We start from the raw sequence: 12,317 nt of genomic DNA, 5'->3' as shown, positions 1-12,317 counted from the left end.
GCCACTATATGTATATCTGGTTTGAATTATTGTCCCGCACAATTTTAAAATCTTCCTCTAAAACGAGCTTTCAATTCTTGATAGTTAGGGAAGAAAATAATTCATAAAACAATAACAGTACACGTATACGTTTTTTTGGAGTCCGACAAATGAATATGTTTGTATACATTGTACTCTGATTTTATCGTTTTCGGCAATTCAGTTGAATGTAATTCCTACGTTTGCTGTAGAAAATCGCAGAGGGCGTAACAGATACATACTCCGATCTTTTTCATATCAGGTCTGTCTTGTATGCGTTTAATCTATGCCCATATAACGTTATGTCAGAGATACGTACAGTTCGTCTGCGGTCATGTTCATTCTGTCCTTAGTATGTCTACACTTGACAAGTGCCTTAATCGTTGCTTTTTTTCTGTGCTTTCATGAGCCATTTTATACGGTCGATAAAATCGTACGATAAAATACACATATTGTACATACGAGAGAAAATGACGAGATACTTAAAAAAAAAAAAAAAGCAAGCAACAGATGGAGAGAAACTTCGTTCGAGAGTTCTTCGATAACAGCGAATATATACATGTAACGCATGTCGAGCTGTTTCCTCTTTAAAAAAAAAGCTGTTATCGTTCCGTAGAGAGAGAACGAGACAGATTAAACACGGAAATAGGTTCGTTTCGCGAGAACGGATCGTCCGTGGAAGCTACGACTCGACCGCCACCACTACCGGTGCGATCGACTGGAAGTCGAGGTACCAAGCCCCTCATCGAGGCCCATTGACCCTCGCACAGCTCGTGAAACGTCAGATGTAGCAATAATTTGCCACCGAGTGTGCCAGGACCTCTGCAAACAGCTCCAGCGCCAAATTCCCAAACGCCCAAATCTTCACCTGGTTTTGTCTCATTTACTCGCGCTAGGTACATTTTTTGCAACCACATGGCCAAATAGGAAACAGCGCAGTCGCAGTGCCATGGATTTCTAGCAAGGCGAAGCTGCTCGATGAACTGCACCGTGTCGAAAATCCGAGGTGGCAAAGAAGATAGATAATTTGACTCCAGCTGCCTAGGCATTCGGGATCGCTCTTGTAGATAATACTGTATCTTCCCTAGTGGCTTGTTGACGTTAATACTTTGACTGCCACGCCGGAATCACATGTTTCGCTCAGAATGCCGCGGGAGTATTTTTATTATTCAAAGCATATAACGGCAAAATAATAATAAATTGACGATGTAAGACAACATTCTTCCCCAATGGACCGTTTATCTTATTGGTGGTCACGGGTGACTACAGTAGCGCCTTGGTAACAATTGATAGCAACATATTGTAACAAGGCTTCGTTTATTTCAACAAATCATTTGCATTCGTTATTTCGTCGTAAGCAACACGTGCAGAATATATTGTTGAAACGTGTCGAAGATATTAGTGAACAGTATTTGCTCATTCTATATATAATAGTAAGGTATGCGCACACTTCTAACTTCAATTATATGATTATAAAGCAGCATTTACGATTATTTTCTAAGGTGTGTTTATAATAATATTCGTAGATTACCCTTCAAAGGTATGGATGCAAACACAGTGCACCGTTAGATGCGAGATTTGTTCTCATTCTTTTTTTTTTTTTTTCTTATTGATGTTCTAATAAAAATGTTTAATTGTTCAATGGGGTACTTTTTATTCCAAAGTATCTTCTATTTATCGGTTATATTCAAAATTTCCTAACTCAATTTTCACACAATTTTTACAATTGTAAGAAGTTCAAGCGCTCCGGTCACCAATGACCACCGTGGCGTCATAGGAGAAACCGTGGCCGGTCGTATATGACCAACATGGCAGTCAAAGTGTTAAACTAGGTTATCACTGAAGCAACGACAAGAAATATTTTGTTTATGTTCCATGTTTCTCCGTATTTATTCGCGTTTCCATTATTAGCAACAAAAGTTTCCTGCTCGGAGCAGCAAACAATTTTTTTTTCTTCATGAACGGGTGAAGAAAAGTTGAAAATCTAATCTCAATACCTCGTTATCTCAATCGCATAAAAATTGTTTATCGAAGAAAAGCAAAAAACACCCGATAACACGTCGCGATAGAAAAACACGTTTCTTCAGTGCGTACAATTTACCAATAATTTCATAATGTATTTGCGCCTGGACAACTTGTTATTAAAAATCACACAGAGATCACTGCGTAACAGAAGCAATGGGCAATATTGTTCTCTAGGTTGATATTTGCTAAATACTGTATAAAAGATGAAGCAACAATGGTCAACAAAAAGAGTTCCTCGTATTGCTTCAGTGAGAATGTTACTCACAGTTTTCGTAGACTCGGCGTATCCTCGAACAAATCGGGATGCAGACTGCTCAGGTGGTTCGAGTGCAGAAACAGAGAAGTCAAGTTCGACAAGCCGTGAAACGCGCCACGTGACAGGCTTTCTATACCATTTGCATACAACACCAGTCTCTCCAAACCAGTAGAATTTGAGAATAGTCCCGGTGTTAAGTGTCGTATACGGTTGTGTCCCAGTTGAAGTTCTTTCAACGCTACCAAGCCATAAAAGGCCAATGAATCGATCTATGGCGAGCAAACGGGATTCGTGTAAACCAACGAAAAGAACGAAACGAAGAATGAGATCAATGAACGATATTCGCTAGTTACATCCGATATTTACTCTGGCTATCTTGTTGTTAGACATCTCGAGGGAGCGCAGATGTTCGAGCGGAGCCAACAAACTCGCGGATATCTCTGTCAGTTGATTACCCCTGACGTTCAATTCCTGAAGCGACGCTTGCGCTCGAAACAATTCGTCGGGTAATTCTTTTAGCCGGTTCTCTTCCAAACCGAGATACTTCAGATTCGTCAGGTCCTTGAGCAGGTCTACGGGGAGGGTTGACAGACGATTTTTTCCTAGTAAAAGCTCCTCCAGCGTTGATAAGCCGCGAAACGTTTCCGACGCGAAGCTCGATAATTGATTGCAGGACAGATCGAGCAGTACCAGCGACGTTGTACTTAGGAAGAGAGTTTCCGGTAGAGTTTGCAGCCTGTTGGACGACGCGTCCCTGCGTCGTGACAAATATGAGATGCTGTCTGTATATATTTGTAATTTCAGAAGTAAAATGCAATGCAGACGAACGAATTTTATCACAGATGAGAATTTCACGCGTGTTTGAGCAGTCTGTTGGATCGTACGAAGACCATAGGGGAATAACAGGATAGACTGTCGATTTTTATGCATTTATGGAAAATTTGAAGGCATAGAAATGTATAAAATAACCAAAGTAAAACGAATCTCTATTTAGATTCCATTTCATACAAGTACGAATCTGCATAAAAGTTTGCGTATTTTAATTTCTTGCAAGAGAGCAATTTTAAAATTCGATACAGCCAATCCTATATTATTCTCCCTATTTAGGTATGAACGAAAAATATTTTTCCCGACGTCTTGAATATTTCGCAAATATATTTTAATCAACTATGTCCTTCGCTCCTTTTTAAAATACTATACTTTATGGATTTATCGTAATATTAATTTTTATCAACTCGTCTACAGTGAGCGTTACTTCGTGGCTATGAATGTTCTTTCTTCATGATACTGCATGTGGATTACGATAACACGCGAATAATCAATCGCTCGTCTGCATCGAATCTAGCTGTAAGAAAAGATGGAGAAATAAAAAGGGGAGATAGAAAAAGAAATTATCGATACGGTCAAGCAAACTTGAGCCTCGATTCTCTCCACTTGGTTCGCTGTCTCAAAGGAAAAGGTCAGTCGGTTCGAGGATCACTCACAGAATACGGAGATTTCGCGTGCTCAGAAATTGAGATCGGTGCAACTCGCCGAGCAAATTTTTGCTCAGCCTGATACGCGTGACAGCGTGCAACGAGAAGAACAAGTTTAGAGGAAGATGCTCGATCGAGTTGTCACTGATATCTCTGAAAAAAAAAAAAAACGACGATCATCGAGTTTCGAACGTGGCGCACAGTGATCTGGCAAGCGGTGTTCTTCAAGCAACGTTAGAGAATTCTCCGTAAATTTTGAAGAGTTGTATCAGTTTATAGAAGAAAGAACTATTTTTTAACATTAACCGTTGCAGACGCTGTATCATTTTGGTCACAAGCATATTCTACTTTATGACAATAAAACGAAGAGTCGACTGAAAATGCAGTAAAGCAATAAAATCGTTAATATACAATAGTCTTGATAGAATAATGATGTAATTTTCCAGACGACTGCGTAAGTGTAACATGAAAAGTAATAATCGTAAAATATGTGTACGAGTCAGAGTAAGAATTGAGCCAGCCTTCGTCATTCGTGACTTAAAGTTGAAAAATTGGATTTTGCACGATCCACCAGAAATTATAAATTACACAGTTACAATTATAGTTATCGATAATCGTAAATAATTCTAAATCGCTAAATGTCATTTTTCCAGACGACTGTGCGATATTTTGAAACGGCGAGATCGGTTTCAACCCTTTCTATACTCACAGATGATTCAACCGTGTCATGTCCAAGAAGGTATCCCTGTGAAGCGCCGTCAGTCGATTGCCAGCCAGGTCCCTGAAAGCACCGTTTTTCCAACGATTTTCTCGATCGGATTCCATTGCCTCTCTGTTCGTTCTTTGACAAAGATACACGACGAGGGAGGAGAAGCGAGAGGAAGAGAGAGAAGGCTTACAATTTCAACACATCTCGAGGAACTAGTTGCGCCGCGGGAAGATCCAACAGATTCTGCCTCCAACAAGACACCGATTTAGTTTCCGGCTGACACCTACACGGCCCTTCCGCGCAAATCTCCCAATCTTCCTCGGCGGAGCTCATCTGCCAAACTGCGAACCATTCGTATTTTCGACGTGCTTCGATTACGTGGACGATACGAAAAAGAAGAAAGCTCAGACGAGATAAAAAGTTACGCTTACCGGGTTGCTCAACCGCCCTGAGTCTTCTTTCCAGACGAGATAAACGACTCTCGAGTTCCTCGAGAATCGTGATCGCGACGTTACCATTCGCCGAAATCGTTCCCGTTACCATTCCCGACTCCATTCCCGTAGTTGTGGATCGTTCGAGAGTGGACTCTGAATGCGCGCAATCGCGAGAAGTGTCTGATCGCGGCTTACAATTCGCCCGAGAAAGAGTGGCCGAGAGCACGAGCAACAATCGAACGACTGAAATCATCCTCGTAGGGAGCAAAAGCTTCTTGTTTCTCGAGGCACCCGGTTCGTTCGACTCGTCGCGCCAACTCTCCTCGCACGTTCGTTCCACTATTCGATCTCCTCTTGCTTCCCTCCATCATTCTCGTAAGGGCTTCCGGTTTGTGTTCCCGTTAATAGTTGCAGATTTTCGCGTAACGCTCGAGATTGACAAACAATGGTAGAGCTTCTAAGTAAGCTGACGCGACCTCACGATCGCCTATCTACCACTTATCGTAATCGCTGGTACCCCGGCACCCCGACCTCCTGCTAATGGCCACTCGCCTTCGCTTCCATTACGAATCTAAACCTGCTGCCGTGCTTGTATCATTCTTTGGAAGGAAAGAAACGTACAAACGGGATTTTTATCACGGAAGTGTTTCACGCGTTTTACAAGTTAGCGGATTACATGGTAATAATAATGTACACACGAGCGTATTCGTTGTGGATAAAAACCGATGCGATTAAGTACATACATTAAGCGTAAACATATTTATATGTGTTACGTGTATACTTATGTGTACATACACAACTTTCACCTTCTGGGTTCTTTTCTGTACGATAGTTTACCAAGTAACGAATGTCATTTGATAAGGATCGTTTTCATTATGAACCCCTTGATTGGCGAGTTACCAGTTCCAGTAGACTTGTATTTCGTAAGTTTATATTAAAAGAACAATCAAATAATTCGTAAGTTGTGAAATTTTCTTTGCAGAATCACAATTGTTTTATTAACAAATTTGTTACTATAATGTGACAAAATTTATTGATACTAATATTTCATGACTACTTGTGACTTGTGATATAAGGATGACGAGTGTGTTATATTGTTGCTACATGTACTCCTTTTAACGACGACTGTTGTGTGCGCCCTTTGCGAGAAAAAATCGCTCACCGGGCGTAATTGCAAAACTTGCGGTTTCTCTTTTTACGAACTCTTTTATTTTCATCTTCAGTTTCATTTTCATTCGAGTTTCTTTATTCTCGCCGAAGCTAAAGCTAGAGCTAAAGCCCAAGCGCGACGTCACATAAGCATAAGCGTTGCAGGTGTTTTCCCATTAACGTGGACGAAGCAGACGGTTGGTGCAACGAAAGATCCGCCCGTTGTTTAAGACAGCCTTACGCCGCCAGCTCCGGCACACTCGCCCTTGTCCTTCATTACCAATTCTGTAAAAATAAGTAGAAAGGAAACGTAAATTGGGAGTAAAGGAAACGCGTTGAACCGTATTTCCGGAAAACACCGATAATCGATCGAAATGAAACTTGGCGAGTATCTCGGAAAGAACGATAAACCTAAGATATGAAAAGATTTGAAAACTTAGAATACTCTGTATTCTATGTAAATGAATTATCAAGCTATAGACCTAAAATAGTAGAAGATAAAATAAAATATCATTAGCCAAAATTATTGTAAATAGCTCCAAATGTATGTGCAATGTAAAGTGAAAGTGTTCTAAAAACTTTAAAGTCGCTGCTATCTTTTTTTAAAGAATCGCAATAATTTTTTGATTGCTGTTAGATGCTGCGTTCGAAAATTGCTGCAAATATAAGTCAGGTATATAATTGAGGGATACGTGCATATATTGTAATCACCTCAAAAACTCTGAAAACGCTCAATGACCGAAAAGAACACCAATTCCTTTTTAATAGAACGATATCGGTGTTTGTTTAACTGGTTATACTTCAGATTCATCGTTACTTGTTACATATATATCCGCCAAATTTCTTCTCCATCTGTCACCGATTTCAGAATAAAAGTATATTCGGAAGGATATGCGCGCGAATCACCGGCTCGGACAAAGAGACACACTCACTTGTTCCCATTTCGCAGTTGTGAACGTCCAGAGCACATTGGGTACCGAACGTCCTCGGCTTAAAGTTAGCGTCGTTCGGATCATGGACGCAAATCGGATCGTACGCAGTTCCACATTCTTTCGCGCAATCCTTCTTATTCTTTTTCGCCTCTTTGGCCGCCTCTTTAGCTGCCTTTACGTCCTTGGATGCGGTCGCGGTCTCCTTGATCTCCTTAGGCTCTTTGGCCCGTTTCGTCGACATGGTGGTCGTATCCGTGGGCACGGCGCTCGTCTCCGCGATAAAAGCGACGGCGCATACGACAACCAATGCTAAGTCGCGAAATTATGCGACGACCAACATACGATTATCGAATTGTGAACAATGGAGAAAAACGAAAAAACGTTTGCGATCGGTTTACTTCGACGCCCAGTGTGTGACATTTTAACGACAGCAAGACAAAATTATTCGTTTCTTTTAATACCTTAATTATTGATCTCATTAATCCAAGGAATTATTAATATTTCACTTAAAGTCTATCGAACTAAGAAACCTTTGTCGATTTTATAAGCTTTTCCTTTAATGTGAAATACAATAACAATAAAAATAAACGTATAATTTTCTTCCAAGATCGATCAACAATTTCTAAAAAGATGTTTTGACTGTGATTCGCGTGGTGCTCAGTGAACGTATTAAATAATCGACATCCTTTTCCTCCTTCGCACATTATAAAAGTCACGTGTCTGGTCGAGATATCGTCTTACTTCTTAGACTATTTTTCTCGGTCTGTTACTCACCTAATAAAACGATGGACTTCATGACTTCGTAATGGCTGTGTGAAATTCGGTATGATTAATCTTCTTTGACTTGAACGACAGGCGATACTATACTCATCTGTCAAGACTAAACGACTGAAACGTTGTCGCCTGTAGCAGTCGCGTTTATAAACGAACACACCCCCACCGTGCTCTCCTCTCCGGAAAAGTCGAGAAGACCGAGAGGATCACGTAACGGCAATCTTCAAAATTACTCGCGCCTCCGCTCTTTACCGACGAAATTGCTAAGTGTCGCGATTTCGCTGGAAATGGAACAAAACGAGTGGAAAGAAACGAAAGTATATCTGCGACGCGTGTCCAATGTCGACGATATACGTATATTTATTCAACGAGAAGACAACGAGCGAGTCACGTAGATCTCGTAATACACATCATATAGGTACATGCATGTACAGTCGGAGAGAAAAATAAGAGTGGATAGGTAGAGGAAGCAGGTACATATGAACGAAGTTTAATCGAACTAAATACTATATTAGTACTATACTTAAGCTTTATTTGTTGATAGACTGCGGATATTCATGCAAATTCATATTTTTACGAATACAATTAAAAAACATAGATATAAAATTGTTTCGTCTATCAACCAGTTAGCTGTTTCGACCTCTTTGAAAAGTATGTACCTAAAATGTGTGGCAAACAGTAAGCGGTGATGAGTATACTCGTCAAGCAAAGAGTATGCGTGACTGTTATAATATAGAATTAAATTGCAATGAAACGACTGTTATTTTTTAATTTTATTGCTGACAGAACTCGTCAATATTATTACCATTTCTTCGCGACGAGTATATTCGTCAAGAACAGCTGACTAGTTAAATATGACAAAGGCTACTATAATTTAAATATCTATATATATTTTTGCATACAGTGTACATTCTCCGAACGTGAAAATCTGCAGTCTATTTATTATATATCCTTATAGTACATACATACGTTTAATAAATAATGGAAATTAATATTTACACGTTTGTGCGACAACAAGGCGTATTTAACGAGACTTGATCGATACCTGTCCACTTATTTTTATCCTCGACTGTACTAATAGCTAAGTAACGCATAAATACGCGACATGAGCAATGTGATCATGGATGAATCACTGAGTGCGGTCGAACCGAAAGATTTCCATAAGTAAGGACGAATCAACAAACAGCTAATAGGCTAAGACTTGGTTTGAAGGCGCCGCGTTTCCTCCATAATATAATTCTGTAATAATTGCTCATAATCTGGCCACGATTGGTCGTTTCTGAAGGCTCTACGAACTTGGTACTCGAACGTGGAGCATTCACTGGAGCGAGATTCGTTCGTGATCTCGTGTTGTTTCCATGCCTCGTCTACCACCAAGGTCAAGAGATTTAGTCTATCCCACACTTTCCAGTTAGCTGAAAGAATAAAACGTCGTTAGCATTGAAATCGATTTTAACGCGTTTGGTAAAACCACGTTACGTAAGGCAATCTATGGTCAACAGACCAAATCGATTAATTTTAAATCGTATAATTTTAAAACTTGACACCGAAGTTTCACTTTCTTTTTACCGATATTCTATCATTCACAATGCGATTAGTACGAAGAACATCAACGTATCGAGAATTTGTATTATTCATGTGGCCGCCCTTACTTGGCATACTGGTCGGCTATCGGATATTTCTATCAGCATTATCTTTGTAACGTGCTTGAAAATACACAGCATCAGTTTTTTCCGATCGGCCACCCATCGAGTGGGTTCATCACTGACGATATACGATCGCGACTTGTCGAATATGCAAAATTTATTAAATTTACTTCTTGATTGCAGGCGCATTATACATATTCAATGTAGTACATAAAATACTAAATGACACTATCATGTGTCTTGGTGTACCGTATCTTTCGAAGTTAAATACGTCAGCATCGTTCAGAAAAGGTCGTGGTGTACTATATTAGGAAACTCACCGTACGTCCTTTAACCAATACGCTAAGCGCATAAAAGTAGCTGATAAATTTTATGATTCGATAGAAATTTTCGAATGTTTTCGCAATCCTCCTTTGGATATAATATTAACAGGACATTGTCATCCTCGAACAACTTGCAATTGTATGCTAAAGGATTATATGCCCTTGAATAATAATAATGATAATAGTGATATATATGTGTAGCTCACGAATGTTTTTGGAAGAATTTTTATGATTAAGTACCTATATCGTACAATTGTATAGATATATTGTACAAAATTAATTAATGTAATTTTGAAATCTTATTACCATTGGTAAGGAGATATCACTTATATCGCATAATCAGATCAATAAGGTCGGTAACGAATGTAGAAACGTATATATAAATTGTAAATTGCAAGATATTTATCAAAATCATAAGCACGCTTCGCAAAAACGTTGAGAAAGATTTAAAAAATGTTTTTGCGCTGAACGTACACGAATAAGCAACATTTTATAAGTCGTTTCACACAGCTTCATTAATATTGCGCACAATTAATTTGAAGTAACTCGAAACCAATCAGTCAATCAAGAATTTCCCGTTATAAATACGTTCTAAATGTAAATCTGAAAAAGGAACATTACCGTTTTGCAAACTACGGCCTTCGTCTTCATCGTCATCGTCATCGTTGTTACTCTGCATATTCACCTTCTTGATCGTCTTTTTAATCTCCAGTTTGGGGATGAAAAGCAGCAGACAAATAACAGCGATAAACTTAACTATCATTTTGAAAATAACCAATTTCAAAAGTATCTTGGCCAAGGTGAAGGCGTTCAGCTTGAGGGCAAAGGGCCAAGAGAAGTCGATAGATGGAAAACCAAGATGCACCGATTCGGTCATTCCATGTGGGACTCCGTACGCTGCAATATGCATCTTGTAATACTATTTTAAATCATAGAGGAAGGAAACGTGACAAACTTAATGGGAGTTGCAAACGATCAATCATATGAAAAATAACGTCCGCACACTATTGTACCTAGTATATAGATTGAGAAAAATAGTGGAAAACCACTGGAAATGAAAAGTACAAGGATACATTTAATCGACAAAGCAGAGATACGTAGTAACAGGTAAACAAGGCAATGTGGCAATAAATATAGAATGTGGTGCACTACAAATGCACGTTCATTACCGTCGCAACGAAATTGAACTAGCATGACTGCGTACATCGAAAAAGTATTTAGACATGCAAGCATGCAAATAGCCTCGATATCGTTCAATATCTATATTCAGTGAAGCTATCTTTAAAACTTATATGTTTGATATGGCATTCATGCCGTATACTGTAACTTCCATCATTGATTGTATCATAATGCTAATACAGTTCCTGAACGTTCGATATAACACACATACACATACAATATGCGCATAAACTGTTTCAATATTTCAATGCTTCCGGAGCAAAAAATATTGAAATTATCGCCCGTCTCGATCTTTATCGATTTTTTGCTAATGATATTGATCGTGCACAATCCTTTGAAAATAGAACGTACGCGAAAACAATACAATACCTCGAGTCTCACCTTGCTGTGGCTGAGCCGGATATGCACCAACGGACGTATATTCTCCCCCATAGGAAGATTGATCGTGATAAGGTGGTCCGTATGTTTCACGCGGTGGTCCGTAAGTTTCACGCGGTGGTCCGTATGTTTCACGCGGTGGTTGCGATCGAGGAGGTCCGTAAGAATTTTTGAGACCCGAAAAGTCACTGGACGATCGTGTCGGCAAGGAATACGAATCGCTTGGTACCATAGAGAAAGAATCTCTGTCCGAGCTGGTTTGGAAGGATATCTCGGACCTTTTTCCTGCATAGACTGGTCCTATCGATTGTTCCTTTCTTCGTTGAATAGAGCTACTTGCCGCATCCACTGCAATTATTCCTTCGCGAGGATCCGTGCTAGTTCGAGAATGTCTTAATGCGTCCAAATAGCTGTCCTTGCCACGAGTAAATGGACCGCTATTTTTCCACTCTACACTTCTCGTCGATGGTTCTATTCCCAGCAGAGTCTCTCCTTCAGATCTCGCTTCCATTTTGTCCTCGCGGCTAATAGACGTTGGGACGGCTGCTTCATCGTTGGTGATCGTAGTCGCGTTTTTGGAGATTTCGTGAGCGTTTGCGACTAAGATCGTTAATGAAAATAACAGCCCAAAGACGCGAAAGATTCGCAAACTTTTTCCGTACTTCTCGATCATCGCTCGCCCTAACAGAGTAAGCGGAGAAACAGAACTCGCGCGCGCGCGGGTACGTTTACAATAGAGTTGGAACTCTCGATGGAACGATCCTCGGGACTCGAAGTTTTCGAATGACGATAAACCAACGACCGAGGAAACGTGCACACGATTCCATCTTCTCCCCTCGAACGATAACACCGTCGTTGCATATTAAGCGCGTAACGGTGTTCAAGTTCTGTATTCGTGGTTCGTTTTCGCCTCGAACGCTCGAATTTGAATCGCCACCTCTGCCGCGTTACGGTGTCGCCTTTTCATTCTTCGCCCCGAAACGACGAATCGAAGGGAGCGAAAGAGAGAATAGGACAAG

The 12,317-nt window shown here is 40.1% G+C and overlaps 3 protein-coding genes and 1 long non-coding RNA gene across 8 annotated transcripts; 1 reads left to right on the top strand and 3 right to left on the bottom strand.

Moving 5' to 3' along the window:
* Positions 1-131: 131 nt before the first annotated feature.
* LOC139990472 (uncharacterized) lies at positions 132-5,776 on the bottom strand. 3 transcript variants are annotated; one of them, XM_072009805.1, is made up of 7 exons: positions 4,915-5,776; positions 4,674-4,824; positions 4,484-4,555; positions 3,784-3,927; positions 2,653-3,053; positions 2,309-2,568; positions 132-1,055 (listed from the first exon to the last, which is right to left on the bottom strand). In XM_072009805.1, the coding sequence occupies exons 1-7, from the start codon at positions 5,168-5,170 to the stop codon at positions 621-623; spliced, it is 1,719 nt and encodes a 572-aa protein (XP_071865906.1). In that variant the 5' UTR covers positions 5,171-5,776; the 3' UTR covers positions 132-620. The 3 variants fall into 3 exon arrangements, with proteins under 3 accessions (XP_071865906.1, XP_071865908.1, XP_071865909.1); XM_072009807.1 differs by having other exon boundaries at positions 132-1,059; positions 2,666-3,053; XM_072009808.1 differs by having other exon boundaries at positions 777-1,055; positions 2,666-3,053.
* LOC139990524 (uncharacterized) lies at positions 3,902-4,886 on the top strand. Of its 2 annotated transcripts, none has more exons than XR_011800579.1 (2): positions 3,902-4,007; positions 4,089-4,886. It is a non-coding gene; the product is annotated as an uncharacterized lncRNA (long non-coding RNA). The 2 variants fall into 2 exon arrangements; XR_011800578.1 differs by having other exon boundaries at positions 3,915-4,022.
* A 111-nt stretch (positions 5,777-5,887) lies between the features above and the next one.
* Positions 5,888-8,036, bottom strand: LOC139990517 (uncharacterized). The gene is made up of 3 exons (XM_072009887.1): positions 7,773-8,036; positions 6,999-7,307; positions 5,888-6,351 (listed from the first exon to the last, which is right to left on the bottom strand). The coding sequence occupies exons 1-3, from the start codon at positions 7,792-7,794 to the stop codon at positions 6,293-6,295; spliced, it is 390 nt and encodes a 129-aa protein (XP_071865988.1). The 5' UTR covers positions 7,795-8,036; the 3' UTR covers positions 5,888-6,292.
* A 655-nt stretch (positions 8,037-8,691) lies between these two features.
* On the bottom strand, positions 8,692-12,105 carry LOC139990491 (uncharacterized). 2 transcript variants are annotated; one of them, XM_072009846.1, is made up of 3 exons: positions 11,290-12,105; positions 10,363-10,638; positions 8,692-9,187 (listed from the first exon to the last, which is right to left on the bottom strand). In XM_072009846.1, exons 1-3 carry the CDS (start codon positions 11,969-11,971, stop codon positions 8,967-8,969), a joined length of 1,179 nt encoding a protein of 392 aa, XP_071865947.1. In that variant the 5' UTR covers positions 11,972-12,105; the 3' UTR covers positions 8,692-8,966. The 2 variants fall into 2 exon arrangements, with proteins under 2 accessions (XP_071865947.1, XP_071865948.1); XM_072009847.1 differs by having other exon boundaries at positions 11,302-12,104.
* Between the last annotated feature and the right edge of the window lie 212 nt (positions 12,106-12,317).

Source organism: Bombus fervidus, chromosome 9 (assembly GCF_041682495.2).
Source record: "Bombus fervidus isolate BK054 chromosome 9, iyBomFerv1, whole genome shotgun sequence".
Classification (NCBI taxonomy): Eukaryota; Metazoa; Arthropoda; class Insecta; order Hymenoptera; family Apidae; genus Bombus; species Bombus fervidus.
Note: the sequence above shows the minus strand (reverse complement) of the source record. Positions and strands in the feature narration are given on the sequence as shown.

Bases quoted from the DNA above. Each gene is read 5' to 3' on its own strand.
- LOC139990517 (XM_072009887.1), bottom strand. From the start codon at position 7,794: ATGAAGTCCATCGTTTTATTAG. The intron at 7,308-7,772 runs GTGAGTAACAGA...TTCGCGACTTAG, and splicing joins GAAGTCCATCGTTTTATTAG to CATTGGTTGTCGTATGCGCC. The intron at 6,352-6,998 runs GTGAGTGTGTCT...TTATTTTTACAG, and splicing joins CAACTGCGAAATGGGAACAA to AATTGGTAATGAAGGACAAG.
- LOC139990491 (XM_072009846.1), bottom strand. From the start codon at position 11,971: ATGATCGAGAAGTACGGAAAAAGTTTGCGAATCTTTCGCGTCTTTGGG. The intron at 10,639-11,289 runs GTATTGTATTGT...TGCATATTGCAG, and splicing joins ACAGCAAGGTGAGACTCGAG to CGTACGGAGTCCCACATGGA. The intron at 9,188-10,362 runs GTAATGTTCCTT...TTATTCTTTCAG, and splicing joins AGGCCGTAGTTTGCAAAACG to CTAACTGGAAAGTGTGGGAT.
- LOC139990472 (XM_072009805.1), bottom strand. From the start codon at position 5,170: ATGATTTCAGTCGTTCGATTGTTGCTCGTGCTCTCGGCCACTCTTTCT. The intron at 4,556-4,673 runs GTAAGCCTTCTC...CGGTGCTTTCAG, and splicing joins CCTCGAGATGTGTTGAAATT to GGACCTGGCTGGCAATCGAC. The intron at 3,928-4,483 runs GTGAGTATAGAA...TTTTTTTTTCAG, and splicing joins ATGACACGGTTGAATCATCT to AGATATCAGTGACAACTCGA.